Source organism: Schistocerca gregaria, chromosome 5 (genome assembly GCF_023897955.1).
Source record: "Schistocerca gregaria isolate iqSchGreg1 chromosome 5, iqSchGreg1.2, whole genome shotgun sequence".
Taxonomy (NCBI): Eukaryota; Metazoa; Arthropoda; class Insecta; order Orthoptera; family Acrididae; genus Schistocerca; species Schistocerca gregaria.
The window spans coordinates 243415458-243433076 of NC_064924.1; the positions used below are offsets into that span (position 1 = coordinate 243415458).

Sequence of the window (17619 nt, forward strand, 5' to 3'; positions counted from 1 at the left end):
TATTCTTTTTATAAAATTACTTTTTATAAAATTACACTTATAAGTAGCCCCACTGTGTAGTTAACACATATCCCGGTGTTTCCCATACATGCAATCTTTAGCATATAGCAGCTTTCTCACTCACACATCATCTCGGGATAGCAGATTGGTGGGGAAGCTGCAGTGTTGGATGGACTTGGCCACACTCCCAGAGCATGAGCATGTGATGAAAATGCCAGTCTGGGCCAGGTCTGATGCACACAACTGATGTCATCTATCTGGCTCCATATTTACAAGTTTTCTGGCCATATATAAACTGCATACAACTCAAGTTGTAATTCGAAATTTATTGAAGTACATTTTGATCTTTCCAATCTATCAAACTGAATATCATTCACAGCATAATTCAAAGGATATTTCCACTACCCCCTTTCCCCAAAGATCAGATTAGGGGAATGGAAACTCCAGATAATTTAGATAATTTTATGTTGAGCATGGTTGTGCTATTCAGATTTATAGAAATATCTCTCAAGATTTTGAATGTAGTGATTTCCTGTTACCTTCTGCACCCAAATGTAGATCAAACCTGTCCCTCCCTCCCCAATTAGAGACAAATTCTTTCCCAGAATGACAATAGAGCCCCCTAACCTATCTATATCCACATATACACTCTCACAAAGACTACTGGAGCTTGATACAGGGGATGCACTTACACAAGGGAATGTTCGGTTCCTACATTCATTCGTCACATACATACATATATACATACACAGTTGTTGCTGCACCCCTCTCTCCTCCTCCTCCATGAACAAAAAGGAACTAAATGTCAGTATTTCAACAGCACTGGAATGAGAAACAAAATGGCTTCCTGATAACATCCGTCTGTAGATACTGGTGCCGGCTGATGTGGCCGAGCGGTTATTGGCGCTTCAGTCTCGAACTGCGCGACCGCTATGGTCGCAGGTTCGATTCTTGCCTTGGGCATGGATGTGTGTGCTGTCCATTGGTTAGTTAGGTTTAAGTAGTTCTAAGTTCTAGGGGACTGATGACCTCAGATGTTAAGTCCCATAGTGCTCTGAGCCATTGGTAGATACTGGTCTATCATATTTACCCGATTATAAGATAAGGTTTTTTTTACCAAATTCGTCATTCAAAAAATAATGGGTCTTCTTATATGCGCAGATTAAACTATTGATGCCAAGGTCAAACTTGCTTTTTAGTAGAGTATCTAGGGGTAGCCTTACATTTATACTGATCATCTTACAATTAGAGATTAAACTGCTGAGCATAGATGCAGGCATATTTATTTTGAAGAATTCGGAAGGGCAGGGCTTGGCAAATGATACCTGCATTGCAAATGGCTCGAGATTTCCCAATACACCGAAATGCTTTGTACACTATCATACAACCAGTTGACATTGACTTGTGAGGAACTGTGAACTAGCCACTACAATAGTCTATCGCTCTGATTCAAATTTGACAATTTTGCGAAACACAGGAGGAAACAGCATGAAATTCTATCATCTTACTAACTTTTGTTGTATTTGAGCAGGTTAACAATAAATGTTTCACACATGTACGGTTACCACGCATAAATGAATGCAGCTTTTTCAAGTAAAGGTAATGTTGAAAACCGAAATGTTGTCCTCCAAAAAACATTAGTTGATTCAAAGCCCAGACCAATACTTTATTTGATTATGAGGGCCTGCTACATTTACAGTGGTTCAAAATGGTGTCCCCCGTGCCAATGCAGGCATGACCTTGACACACACAGTTCTGTCATACCCATTCTAATATTCCCAGTGTTGTTTCAAAGGATGTTGTAGATAGCAAGAATTCTTGCCAGGAGATTCTCTGCAGTCTTGGCAGGGGTCTCGAGCATAAGACTTTTTACACTGAGCCACAAGAAGAAATAAAGTTGGTGAGATTATGTGAGCATGCTCACCATGAAATCAGGTTCTACCTTCCTATCCACTTCTCAGGGAATGTCTGATCCAGGTGTTTATGAACCCTCAGTCCAAAGTGAGGTGGGGCTCCAGCATGCTGGAACCACACCCTTTGATGAATAACAAGTGGAATATGTTCCACCTGGGTGGTACATCTCTGATGAACACTGTGTGCAATGGTGCATTTAAGTGGGGAAGGAGAAGAAACAGGCCTAATATGTAATCACTATCTATGCCTGCCCACACATTGACTGATTATATGTGTTGATAGCTTGTCACAACTGTAGCGTGGTGATTCTCAATGGCCCAAACATTATTACTGCGACTATTTAGCATTCTCTCCTGGTGAAACAGGCTTCACTCGAAAAAAGTATGTACGCAGGAAACTGAGGATTGATTCTAAGGCACTACAAAAACCATTGGCTGAACACGTCATGAGATCCAAAGTCAGCAGGAATCAAAGCATGCCCTTTCTGTCAACAGTACGGGTCTAGCTACATTTGCTGTAGTACTTGTCACACAGCACTCAGTGATACATTCATTTCATGTGGAACTGATCACATTCTCATTGCAGGCACCTCATCCACTGAAGCAAGCACTGTCCTCTCTATGTCAGGAGTCCACATAGTTCACCATACTCCTCGGTCATTGCACTGCAGTACCAATTGCCTGATTTCACTTAATCGATGGAACAATCTCAGAAATACTGTACGAGTGGATGTCTTCCATGCAGATATTAGTTCCTATACAACCTTTAGACTTCTTAGACTTCTCTGATGCTTCCATTCACAAAAATCATGTCTGCAAGTTCCATCACCAGTACAACTCCATTTGGTTAGAACTGATCAATGTCAGCACTTGAACTTGTAAACAAAGACTGCAGCCTACTGCATTACAAACATTGTACACGAGAAGTGCTCATGTCAGTATGCAGTACACCATCTGCAATGGATTAGCTGAATTATTATGTCAACCTCTATATCTACTAAGTGCTCGTCAGGATTTCCTCTGTTACAATGTTACAATCTTAGCAACAACAGTGCCCGTACATACATTCAACTGTTAGGGGTGGTACCAGAACAATTTTTGCTTATAACTTTGGACTCTGTAGTTTCCTGACCAGGGCCCCTTACCTCATACTGAATTATTTACCCTTTTTCATCATCCCTGTAAGTTTATAACATCACACAATCACCCTGCATAGTGTGCATAGCAATTACTTCCCTCACTTTGTAGCTTCACATTCAAAATGGTGTGCAACAATATCTCTCAAATAAAAACACACGACTGAGTAGGTTATTTGACATTATTTAATAACTAATGTTAAAGAGTATCAAATATCTTTTACAACAGGGATTAAAACCATTGAACTAAATTAAGTTTTGCAACTATGCAAGGATAAATAAATGCATCACAGTCGCAAAGCAATTAACAAAAACTGGTGCAAAAAAGTATCCATCAAATCATAGAATAACCAAGTGCTCATATGTACTACTAAATCTACTGGGCATTCAGAAATACCCATTATGAACATGTAAGGCTTGTACAGGGGAGCGAGTACATAATATCATGATTAGGGACCTGTGTACAGAAACGTACTGTTTCCATTCTACATTGGGTTCAGTTCAGATGTTTAACTCGTACACTTCTGCCTGAGGAACTGAATTATGCATGACACAGTATAATTATTAGATAATAATTTGAAAGGAAATACAACGAAACATCCACTTATTTGTACTAACACTTAAACATCCCATGTTTACATTATCCCAAAACAAAAAAGAAGCCACCACACTGTTCATACAGAACAGTACTGTTGTAATACAACAGATGTGGTGTTCACAAACATCATTACACACATTGTACCTACGAAGCATGTTCTCTTACACATACTCCACCCTACCTGGCGTCTCTTTAATATATAGTGCAGCAGCCAGTACTTGTGCCAGTATATCTTCCTCTGTCTCTACATTTTGTACACGACGTCACAAGAAGTAGCCCAAAGGAGTTAAATCTGGTGACTGCAGCAACCATGTGACTGGATCACATCAAACTATCCACCTTTCACCATACCATCAGTTGACATGTCTCTGAACTGCACATGTGAAGTGAGGTAGTGCACCACCAAGTTGAAACCACATTTCTTGATGGACATTCAGAGGCACAGCTTCCAATAATGGGCCCAATACATCTTGTAGAAAGATCAGGTATGCAGGACCAGTTAGTTGGAGTGGAAGGAGGTATGGCCCCACCACATGACCATCCAGAATACCAGTCCACACGTAAATACCAAACTGGTCTCAAATCATTGAACATGCATGGCATGAGGGTTTTAGTCTGGCCGGACATGGCTGTTTCACGAATTCAAAACACCCTAGTGAGCTTACACTCATTTTTGAACAGAACTTTATGTAGAAACAGTGGTGTGTCAAAGCAGCGGTGTAGGAACGACGTACAGTAGGCAATGTGTTGTGGAAATTGAGCTGGACCCATAGTGTGTAACCTTTATAAGTGGTATGGATGTAACTGTTGCTCACACAGAACATACCAGATGATACTGTGACTAACACCCGTTTCACATGCAATTGTTCAAGTGCAACTGCTCGAGTACTCGTTGACACATTCTCTTCAATGTGTGATGCAGTACATCATCTTCAAATTTGAGCATGTGGCATTGTGCTGGAGCACAGTAGTCCTGCCTCCTCACAGTGAAGGCACCTGTTCCAAACAAACTGAAGGCACCTGTTCCAAAAAAAAAAACCTTCATAATTTGAGCAAAAAGTTTGTATGTTTATCATGCAGCCGACTAGCAGCTCTTCCATTACCTCGAGCTGTCTCGAGCTGTGCCAAATACAAGGAGCATGTCTGTGTATTCCGAAAACATGTTTACTGTATCAGAGATGCATAGGCACTGAATAGGTCTCGCAGCAATGCAGACATTAAGTGACATGAGGTGGTCGTCTGGCATAGCACGTCATCTTGTCTATCCTATTGCATACCAGGACAATCAACTCTTGAGACTTTTCTTCTTCCCTCAGTAAACTTGGACGCATTACACATCTCAACTGAAACTGTTACAGAATGGAAACTGCATTTTTCTGGGCATGGGTTTCCGTTCAAAATATTATGTACTTCTCTCCTCAACAAGTCCTAGAAGTTTGTAATATGAATTTCTGAAAAACCATGTACAACCAAGTACTTCAGAGATCCGGTGTAGTGTCAAAACACACACACACACACACACACACACACAAACTTTGCCACACAATGCAAGAAACATATTAAAGCGTCAAAATTTGCCCATATATTTTAACTACCGTGATGTTCTGATTCTATCAGTGGCCAAAAAAATTACAATGCATGATGTTTTGATCCTAGAGGCTACTTATTTACTTAAATTTCCTTCAGTCTCCAATTTTACCTCATCAAGTGCAGATCTCTTTTTCGGTTTGCTGTTATGCGATTCCTTCATCTTCACAGGATGTTGTCTAAACTGGATGCTAGCTTCTCTTCTCACAGATGGAAAAAATCTTTTATTAATTATAGATAGTCCCTCTCTTGGAGTTGAAAAATGCAAGGCTATAACAAGAAAATAAATAATAATTTTAAATTATAACAGTAAAAAAAGTACTGTGTTACACATTCTTATCTACATGAGATGTAATAACTACCTCAAAATTATTGCATACTAGACGATATTATGCATACTAGAAGATATTACTGTAGTGTGTGTATTATCAGCAGGCAGCTCTGTTTTGATTCACTCCTTACATTTACCTCCACCAACTGCATGCAGCAAATGAGATTTAGTGTCTTTCCAGGCATCCTGCTGGGAGTAACAGGGGTGGCAATAACTGCTCTCTTTCTGAGTGCACATGGCCATGCTGATGTGATGATAAAGTTTTATTCATTGTTATCTGCAGCAACACTTTATAAGACTTGTCAACATAAAAGTTGTCCATCCCCTCTCTGCCTGATTCTCTCTCTCTCTCTCTCTCTCTCTCTCTCTCTCTCTCTCTCTCTCTCTGCCCCCCCCCCCCCCCCCCTCCCTGTGGGAGAGATTGAAGTTACAGGACCCACAGAGTCTAAACTGCATTATCAGTTTAGTCAAGCCACAACATATAGTGATAGTGAGCTCGACTGCTAGCTAAACAGAAACAAACACAGCATAAAAGTAAAATGAACAATTACAAAAAGCCTCATTTTTAATGGACTAATCTTAAAGAGTTTCTAGGTAAGCTGGTGTCTACTGTCAAAAACAAACTCCCTCACCATGTTGCTATGATTAGTAAAGACCAGAATGTGTTGCACAGCCACGTTGTATATGCTAAGCCTTAGTTAATTTTAGATGACAAACTCACAATACAGAATAAAGTGAGTGTGTGTGTGTGTGTGTGTGTGTGTGTGTGTGTGTGTATTTTGGGGGGGGGGGGGGGGGGGCGCATGGACACTTTTAGAAAATGGTGCCTATGTTAGTCTGTAATAAAATACATTTAAGTAGTCTAGTATGAGGGGTGTTTGAAAAGTCCGTGAGATGGCACCACCAGTGTGTATCGAGGTCATGTTTAGTTAGTAGCACCTTTGGAAAGAATGCACACCAAGTTTCGGCCATATTGGTCTATTTTATTGTGTTTGGCATTTGTATGAATCAAAGACGTCAAGTGATTGTCAAATAAAGGTCAAAAAAGAATTTCGTGTGCTGATTAAACATTACTTTATGAAGGCAAAATGCCTCAGGAGACTAAAGAAAGAGAAGCTTGATAAAAATTAAGGTGACTCTGCACCTTCGATTAGAAGTTTCTAAGCAGTTTCAAAATTTTCAGAGTGGCCATATGAGCATAAGTGATGCTGAACGATGTAGATGCCCTGTGGCAGTTACGGCTCCAGAAATCATTGATAAAATCCACAATATGGTGATGGATGACAGAAGAGTTAAGGTATGAGAGACTGGTAGTGCTGTGGGCATTTCAAATGAATAAGTACATAATATTTTGCGTACACATTTAGACATGAGAATGCTATCCACAAGGTTTGTTCCGCAATGGCTCACGCTTGAGCAAAAGCGGAATTGTAAGAAGTGTTACAAGAATGGTTTGCAGTTGTTCAGAAAGATTCCGCAGGATTTTAAACGGCGTTTCGTAACTGTGGATGAAACATGCATACATTAGTATACACCTGAGACCATACAAAAATCTAAACAATGGGTTATCGAGGGAGAATCTGCACCAAAAAAGGCAAAGACCATTCCTTTGGCCAGAAAGGTTATGGCGACTGTCTTTCGGGATTCGCAAGGGATAATCCTCATCAACTATCTGGAAAAGGGTAAAACTATTACAGGTGCATATTATTCATCTTTACTGGACTGTATGACAACTGAGCTGCACGAAAAATGCCGGCAATTGGACCACAAAAATGTCCTTTTCCAACACGACAATACACCAGCACACACCTCAGTACTTGTGGCCGCAAAATTAATGTAAATAGGATTCCAACTTATTTCAAATCCCCCCTATTCTCTAAGCTTGGCTCCTTCAGACTACTATTTGTTCCCCAATTTGAAGAAATGGCTGGCGGGACAAAGATTTTATTCAAATGAGGAGATTATTGCAGCAACTAATAGCTATTTTGCAGACTTGGACAATTCCTATTATTCACAAGGGATCAACAAATTAGAAAGCAATGGACTAAGTGTATAAGTCTAATAGGAGACTTTGTCAAAAAACAAAACAAGTTTACCCCAAACATGTAAGTAGTTTTTATTTCTGCACAGACTTTTCAAATGCCCATTGTACCACTTCCATGTTAAACAAAAGTGAAGTGCCGAGTACTGCAAAAAATGGACTTAAATATTCAATCTTTAGACTGGCTAATTTGGTGAAGCATCAACTTCTTACAGGTAAACTCTACGTGCTTTTGTGAAATTTTCATAACTGACAATTGATCAGTTTATAAAAAGGAGTTAAGCTAATGTAATGGAAATTCCTGGATGGAACAATATATAAAATACGGAAAAGGCAACCACTCACCTATAGCAGATCGATGCATGGAGCACAAAGCATATACTAAGCTAAAAAGTACATTCGTTTCTGCGCTCAACCCATCATTTGGCTAATAAGAATGTGGAAACTTTACATTTATTAAAATATTGAAAATAATTATTTGAAACAAGTCCTCCATGTCCATGAAGCATTAAATAGAATAATTAAAAACTCACTCTAGTCTGCCCTACCATCTAGTGAGGAAATGTTGTAGCATCATATAGATACTACAGACTAATTTACGATACAGTAGCCTACAGTTCTGAGTAATTATTTCCCAGTTGCATTTGTTTTCTGCATGTGAATGATCTTATCCATAGTTTTCAATACCGAGGTACACAACTGTAACTTTCTCAATGTGTTGTGTTAAGTGCAAGGTACTGTATATCAACAGCAAAGCTCAAATGACTTGTTATACCAAGAGTGCACAAGAAATAAAGATATTACTGACAATAATTAGCCTCTCAAACTCAACAGTGTCAGTGGACTGTAAAACAGCTGTAGAGCTCTTGGATCTGAACATGGGATAGCTGACTTAAAAGAAGAGTTACATAAGGAATTAAAGTACAGTAAAATGTTACTCAGACAAATAGAGCAGGGAGGAAAATCAAATGTATCATATATTGTAAAGATAAAAATTAAAAAGGACATTATAAATCTTCGCAGCTTCTCAGATGGCATAGTAACTTAAGTTTAAAAAATAAAGGACAGACATTTCAAGGAAAACCTTCAAGTTTATGCACCACTGTCCTTGTGTTCTGATAAAGTAAAAGAGGTCTTTAAAAAAAAATTCCTCCCGGACAGGCCACGAAGGCGCAACAGTACCCTCCAGCCGCCGTGTCATCCTCAGCCCATAGGCTTCACTGGATGGGAATATGGAGGGGCACGTGGTCTGGACACTTTTCTCAAGGCCGTATGTCAGTTTCTGAGACCAGGGTGCACTCAGCCCTTGTGAGGCAAACTGAGGAGCTACCTGATTGAGAAATAGCGGTTCCCGTCTTGGAAAAGAGGCCTACAAAGAGTTATAAAAGTTGATCAATTCCACTATGAGATGATAATGGGGAATTTTAAAGCGAAAGTAGGGAAAAATTTGATGAGCACTGCTTAGAGGTAATTTCACATCTGATATCAGAAATGACCAAGGTAATGCATTTGTAGCAGTTGCTGAAAACATGCTTGCTTTGACATTATTCCACAAGAAAACAAATACAAAATGGAATAGACAAAGACCAAATGGAACTAAAAATTGATTATATTTTATCAAACCATGAGGAAACTGAACAAGAATTTCAAGTTATTAAATTCATAAGTCACAGAGAATATGCACATACTAAGCTATAGAGCAACAAACTTATCAGCATGATAAATGAAGACTGTGAATTTACTTAAGAATAAATGTAGCTACCAGACTTTATCAAGCAACAAGCTCTCCATCTCAGATAATGGAAACTGTACAGAAATAGGTGAAAGGGACAAGCATGCATGAAAGAGGCAATTATTTAACAAAGGTACTAGTGAAACTTCCTGGCAGATTAAAACTTTGTACCGGGCTGAGATTCAGGCCGGTAGAGCACTTGCCTGCGAAAGGCAAACATCCCGAGTTTTGGCACACAGTTTTGATCTGCCAGGAAGTATCATATCAGTGCACACTCCGCTGCAGAGCGAAAATCTCATTCCGGAAAGGTACTAGTGGAAACAGAATAAGATGATACTGATACAAAGAGAGCAAACAAAAAGGAAAAAAATATCAAATGAAACAATAGTAGCTACAAAGAAAAGAAGGGAGTTTTAACCTATCAACAAAAGGAAAATGATAGAATATACTGAATTAAAACTGGCACAAAATGTCAGAGTATGGTGAGAAGATAAATGAAGAATTGGCATGAGAAACAGTTCAAAACTATGATAGTATGGGGAGGGGAGGTAACACACTTTTTCATCAGTTAAGATGGCAACTGATGTAGTAGCTATAATAGAGATAGAATTGTATAAGTATTCAGTGTCTTCTTTACTGGAGTCTCTTTGGAACACAAGCACTTCCATTGTCTTCTGTCTTTATACACCATTCCTCCATCTCCACCTTGATCCTGTCTTCACCTTTATTTTGCAAGCAGATCTTCACCCCTTTCAGCTAATTGGTTGTAACTCTTTCTTTTGGTCTTTCCCCTTCCCTTTTATTTCACATATCTCTCTTGGTATTCTCTTGTCTTCCATTCACTTAACACATCCATACCATCAAAGCCAGGGGTATCAAACCTTCAGCCCAAAGCAAGTACCAATGCAGGCCAAGGAGATTGCTACTCACCATAAAGATGACCATTTGATTTGCACACAGGAACAACGAAAAGACTGTTACAAATTATAGATTTCAGCCAAAACTTTCTTCAGCAAAGAAAACACACACTTTCGCACTAACACGCACACATCCCACACGAGTGACCTCTACCACTGGCAGCTCCAACCGGATTCTGATTTTTCACCATTAAACAGCTAAATTCACAATTATGAAACTACAGAAGCCAGAACAATTTTCGTAAAGAAAGCACAATCATTGAAAACCATGCTATCTGAACCTTTAATAATCTACGATGCACTGCCTAGAGAATAAAGGAAATGAGAATATTAGGTTTATTTTAAGTAAGGAAAAGATAACCACTCACTTATAGTAGATCAATGCGTGGAGCACAGAAATAGCATTCACACTAGCTTTCAAGCACTACATCTTTTTCAGCATTGTGTGTGTGTGGTGCGGGGGGGGGGGGGGGGGGGGGGGTGTTAAACCACCACCCCCCTTTTTTTTATTTTTACAGATGAATCTTCTAACATAGCAGTATTCAACATGCGTTTCCTAGATTTGTTCAGGGAAGACTTAAAGAATCTACCAGCAAAGCAAGCAGGAACGAAACAAGTTGATATTGCCAATTGCAACATGCTTCTCTGCATGCCAGAACACTTCAGAACTTTCCACATAAAAGCCAATTATTTAAAAACAATAAACTTGGATCTTTGACTATTTTAGTGTGCCCCTTTAAGAGGTATCAAAGGCAATTGTGTGAGTAACACTTATAACAACATAAATGCTTGGTTTTCTGGATCCAAAGTTTTTCTAAGTGGCTGGACTTCAGAGTGTTAAAGACAATACGATGAGTGAGTAAACTTGTATTACTGTTGTGTGTGTTGGCTTCATGTCTATTGGCTCGGCAGAGGAAGAAGCAACTAGATGAATGTATGATGAGATAAAAGAAATTATTCAAAATAGTTACAGATGACGAAAATTTAACTGGGATGGAGAGACTGGAATTTGACAGTACAACAAAGATCAGAAAGAAAAATAGGAGAACGAGGACTGAGAGGGAGGAATGAAAGGAGAAGTGACCTGATAGAATTTTGTACAGAGCGCAATTTAATAATTGCAAATACTTCAAAGAAAGTTGTATATGTGATATGATGATGTGATGAATATTGTGTGTTTAAAGGGACTACACTCCTCATCATGAGAGTAACATGTAAAAAGGTAAAAAGTGAAAAAATGGGGACTTGGCTCAAGCTATATAAGCAAGCCAAAGAGTTTAAAAGGTCATGACAGTAGTCGTAACATGAAAGGTAAAAGAAAATGGCAATAACTCCAGCAGCATCTCGCACAAGAGGGTCTAAAGGCACAACAAGGCGGTCGCTTGGTGGGTACCTGATGCACGGGGAGGCTCTTGCCCCCACAAATACTCCTAGCAATGGAAGAGTATTATAGGTTAGTGTAAAATCCACTCTTCCCCAGGAAATGCAACACTCTGTGGATGATGTGACAGCCACTACCAGAGATCTGGAAATATACACGCCACACCTACATGGACTCTTTAATCACTCTCAATTGGTTTTGGGTTGTAGTAGCCTGCCTTTCAAATTCCCAGAGCCTCAGTATGTTGGGTCGAAATTGTAATCTTAGGTCTGTGCCTGATATACCAACATCAAATTGATCTCCTGTAGATGCATGTTTAGCTAAATGGTCAGTGGGATCATTTCCTACATTGCCTATGTGGCTCAGTGTCCCAATGAAGGTCACTTTCTTCCCAGAGCTGTAGACATCAGTCAGTATGTCCTGCATATTAGCGACCAAGAGATTTTTGGGATAGCAAAGGTTTATGCCTTTTAGGCAACTCATGGAATCGCTACAGATTATTAAGTTCATCGTGGCCTGGGATTTGCCATCCGCAAAGCCTGAGAGATCGCAACCAACTCTGCAGTGTATAAACTGGAGGCACTTAGCAGGGAATGCTCCTCGAATTCCCTTGCATAGGCAAAAGTGTAACCAAATCTGTAGTTAACTTTCAATCCATCTGTGTGGATGCATATGAAATTAGAATAATCAGGGGGGTCTAGCAGAAAGAGGTATTGGAGAAGGGTACGGTCATCATTCTTCTTGGGGCAACAATAGCAGGGTACATCTTATGGGGAGTGTCAAGAGGGAGCTCTACAAACACAGACTAATGGAGGCTGTTGGGGGCCCTTCAGTAGAATATCCAGTCCGATCCCAGCTGGTCTTCCCAGTTTTGTGTGATGCACAAACAGTTTGAATTGCTGGCTGTGGACAGAGTTGGGTGACATGGGTGGGCAGGAATCTGACAGATTGTGACTGTGTAACTTGACAGAAGCTGTTGTCATCTAAACCACAACAGGGGACACCGGCTTCCGCCAAGAGGCTGTCAACAGGACTCACACAAAAGGTCCCCATTGCCAATCACACGCCTGTGAGGTGAATGAGGTCCAGCAGGCTCAGTACAAACAGTGCTGCCGACCTATAGGCAACATGTCCATAGTTCAAGTGAGATAAAATCAGCACTTTGTAAACTCTCAGAACAGTGCGGTCTGCACCCTATGAGGAGTGACTAAGAAAATGTAGAGTATTCAGCTTCTTCAGACAAGTTGCCTTGAGCCGGCATACGTGAGGCAGCCAAGTTAGCAGGTGGTCAAATAAAATACCTAAGAATTTGAAAGTTTCAACAATTTCAAGTAACTAGTCACCAAGATAAATTTCTGGGTTCTGGTGCACAGTCTTGAGTCAACAAAAATGCTTAACTAATGACTTTGCAGGAGAAAACTGATAGCTGTGATTCAGGGCCCAGTCATTGACTCTACAGACAGCCCCCTGATGCTGGCACTCAGCGGTGTGTAGTGATGCAGAGGCATAGTACAGCAAAGGTCATACACATACAGTGATGCAGAGACTGTGGGGTCCACAGGATTTACGATACCATTGATGGCAGTAACAAATAGTGTTAGGTTCAGAACCAAACCCTGAGGGACTCCTGTTTACTGTACACATTGGTTGCTGAGCGTCTAACCTACCCACACCCGACAAAAACCGGAGAGATAGGAAATTCAGGATAAAAATGAGTAAAGTGCCCTGGAAACCCCACTTATGCGGTGTAGATAGGACATGATGGCGCCAGGTGGTATCATATGTCTTCTGTAGGTCAAAGAACACAGCAATCAGATGTTGGTGATGCACAAAAGCATTGGGCACTGTGGATTCCAAACAAACCAGCTGATTTTTAGCAGACCGGAAAGCCCGAAAGCCACACTGGAATTGTGATGTATGCACTCCAGCTTCACAGCAAAAACAAAGAAGACTGCTGACCTTTCATTTGAATAGCTTAGATAGCCCAATCGTCAGAGAAACTGGCCGTTAGTTTTAAAATATGTGAGTCCTTTGCCGGTTTCAGGGCAGGGTCAACAATACCTTCCTGCCATTGAGAGCAGAATACTCTCTCCTGCCAAATGTGATTAAAAAGCCAGAGAACATATTCGATACTGTCACCACAAAGATGTCCGAGCACTCAGTTGTGGATTTTGTCGGGTCCAGGGGCAATATTGCGACACTCTGCCAAAACGCTGCAAAGCTCCATTTCACTAAAAGGGACTAGAGCCAGGTGCACAGAAAGGTAGAGGACAGTGCTCAATAAGTGTTTCTGGGTCACGAAATGAGAATGGTAATTACCAAAAAGAGACACTTCAGCCATGGGATCAGTGCAGATGTTACCACTGACAAGAATGCCAGACACCGCCGTGGTGGTGGCTGGTCACAAATGCGGTGGAGTTTAGTTAGGGGCGATGGGGTCTGGGATTGCATAATTGAGACATACTGCTTGCAACGCTCCTGCTTCCTTTTCTTTATTAAAAACCACACTTGAACGCTTTTAAATTATCCATGGCACTTATGCCACTGAAGCACACAGCGGCATTTCCTGATAGTTGTGGCTATACCTTCAGACTACAATGGCACCAGCTGTTGTCAGGATAAGCGGGAGGAATACGGTATTGTTGCTGCTGCTGCTGCAGCACAAATAATAGTATCAATAGTATCCTGCATCAATTTGTCGATATCCATCACATGACTGGCAGCAAAAGTGGCTACAGAAGAGAAAGCCTGCCAATCAGCTTCCTGAAGTGACCAATGTGGAGCATGTTCTAGACATCTGTGAGTGCAGACGGAGAGAACAATCACGGTCGCTGCCACAAAACTTGCCATGGGCAAGCCACTGAATCAGGGGTAAGATACTCGGGCTCCAAACTGCGGGATCAATAGCTGAAAACATTCTGTGGGCCACATGAAATGGGTTGCAGCTCCAGTGATGAGTAGGCAGACGTCCAATTCTGAAAGGAGGAGTTCTAGTACTCAGCCTCTGTGAGACTGTGTCGCTGCCTCACAGAGGATTATGGGCATTAAAGCACCCCATAAGATTAAGCGGGCACGGAACTGTGCCACTAACTCTAGCAGCTCATGGCAATGAAAAGGTCTGTCTGGGGGTAGATGAAGATTGCATATTGTCATCCAAACTGACAGGTAGGCACTAATGGCCATGGCTTCTAGTGCAGTGATAGGAGGTACCTGCTCACTGAAAATATCAGAGCATACGAGGGTACAGATCCCACTGGACAATCTCTCGACATTAATGTGATTGGTACAATAGGGTTGGTAGTTTTTCGAAGCAGAGAGGCACGTTATCAAAGACCTTGTTACCTGAAGCATTATGTCGACCTCTCAGGTGAAATGTTGTCATCGAAGGCTAGGATAAAAGCTCCAATGTCCACTCTATTATCCTTGGGTATCTTCTGGATGTGGCGAACAAAATGAACCCCATGCTGCACCAGATTAGTAAGCAACTCTTCATCAGTTTAAGCGTTAGGTCCTGATGGAAGATGACACCTTGAATTCCACTGTGCTAGTTATGAGGAGAAATTGTGACTGGTATATCCACTAACCTGACGTAGGCTTGAAGTGCCCTTGATTATTGCCACAACTTCCCCAAACCGATCTTTAGTACTTTCAACGAAAAATATTGGCTTAGTTGAAGCATAAAAGAGACTGTCAGTGTGGAAACACACCAAGAACTCCGGAAACTATCCACTTCCATTTCTCCTTGCCTGGATCTCATCTCGAGACATGGACAATGATGAAAATGCTGTAGCATTGTAAATTTCTGCACTAAAATCACTGTTACTGACTGATGAGATGGCCATGTTGGCATGGGCACCATTTAAATTTGATCCATTTCTTTGTGGGTTATCCAGCCCAATGCCACTCACCCTGCCAAGGCAAAGGCCATTTGGCACAGTAGCCACTGCCCAGAGTCGCAGTACCCTGAAGTGGACAGGTTGACACGAGTAGGTCACAGCTCAGGCATCGGCAGTGTGATCCCTACTTTATCAGGGGCTACCACCGAGGGGTACATGACAACCCCACAACAACATACTGGCTACCACAATGGATTTCGGGTGCAGAGGTAGATCCATTTGATTGGTAAATGCAAAAGATAACAATGTACAACGGACAGGTAATGCACCACAGAAAGGCCTCCTTCCCCAAAAAGGGGACCAGAAATTAAAAAGCCAAAAAATATGAGGGAAGAAGTGTTAAAAAGTGAAAAGACCAAAAGCCTCCAAAAGTCTGAATAATAGTCACAAGACCAAAGTAAAAAAAATTAGATCTAATTAAAAAGACTCTTACGATAGGCAAGAAAGAGCTGCGGGCCTGTTCTACCCCCAACACCACATGAGGCAGTCGTACATGTGGAACTGCCCTAGAGACAACATAAGGTTTCAAAATAGATCTCAGCACAGTAAGAGAGATTTCAAAAGAAGATTTTAAACAGCAAATCATTTTTAGGGAATGTGATCATAACTTATTGTGAACTGCAGATTAAAACTGAAGAAACTGCGTAAAGGCAGGAAAGTAAAGATATGGGGCATGGATAAATCGAAAGAACTAAAAGTTATTGAGAGTTTCTATGGTATTGTCCAGAGCTGGTGGTGTTACACCAAAGTCAGCAAACTGAATCATTACCATAGACATTGGTGATGGCTCGCTACAATTCGCAACAACCAATGGGAGGCAGTCCAGAACAGATACCTCTGTTCAGTATAGCATTACCCTCACACCGAGGTCAATAAAGTGTCAAGCATGTAAAATCTCACCCCAGTTCGATACCTCAGCTGAAGCAGTCAACATCATAGTGTGGGACCAATAAGTTCGTAAAGTTTCTAATGAACATTTACATTAGTAATGGTTAACATTGTATCTCAAGAGAACAGTTTCTTAATTAGCGCATTAAGTGATGCTTCATTAGTCAATGACAGTTGTAAATTATCCGGTACTCCCATGGCAAAGAAGTGTGCCAAAGTTAAGTAAATCTTTTATTCATTAACCCAACAAAGTGAATTAATATTTCACGAGATACAGCTCCTATGTGCAGAACCCAGTCACGGCTGGATGAAAGTAGTTTCATCTGTTTGCAACAAATGGTTATGACGATCGACATTTGACTGGCTTATTTTCATGCCAGCTGCTTGCCTGTTGCACATGTCTTTTTTTCTAAATTTTGTTACTCTGCTTTTAGTCAGTTGTATTAGTGTGTGTCCTACAGCAAATCACCTTGTCTGAGCTGCCACAGTAAATTCTCACTGTCAGACAACTGACATCTTAGCTACAAAAACAAGCAGCACCGCCACAGGTAGCTGTTCCAAAATTTTGTCCACACCTCAGCCACGATGAAGAATGGTCAACTTCAGGGCACAATTAGAGGTGTACCGTCAATGGGGTGATTTTGGAGACTGAGGCGAATTCGGACAGTATGGCTTTTTTGCTCTTTGCTACTGCACAGAAACAAAGAGCTACTTATTTTAACGCCCGTGCGCCAGTTATTTTAAGCGCAAGATTTCATTTACCCCTTACCACAACTTTTATTTAGCGTCAATTGTTTCCCTAGGTGAATATTTGATGAACAGTCTCAGTGTTAAAAATCCATGCATTATTGTAAAGTGGAAACTTACTATTGTTGTGCCGAGCGGGGAGTTATTGTAACCGTAATATTCAATGCACTCAGTAGCTAACAGCATTGAGACAAATTCTGTACAAGTTTGTCGAGTTTCTCGTGCAAGGTTATAAAATAACGGCGGTTTTTATAAAACTGTGTACTGTGTGGGGTGATTTCGGACAATGCCAAGAAAGTATAAGAGCAGGAGAGGTGCTACAGTACCGTGTAATTATGACCCGGAACTTTTAGATAAAGCTGTTCATGATATTCAGAGTGGTAAATTATCGCACAGAAAAGCATGTGATTTGTATGAAGAAATGTTGAAGTAAGGTATGTTGAGAGCTCCAC

The 17619-nt window shown here is 40.8% G+C and overlaps 1 protein-coding gene across 3 annotated transcripts in view; it reads right to left on the reverse strand.

The window, feature by feature from the left end:
- LOC126273194 (sentrin-specific protease 1-like) overlaps positions 1-17619 on the reverse strand; it is a 185779-nt gene that overhangs the window by 91921 nt on the left and 76239 nt on the right. For all 3 annotated transcript variants that reach the window (XM_049976719.1, XM_049976720.1, XM_049976721.1), the window contains one exon: positions 5347-5504. In XM_049976719.1, coding sequence (XP_049832676.1) covers positions 5347-5504 — 158 coding nt within the window. The remainder of the gene's footprint in view (positions 1-5346; positions 5505-17619) is intronic.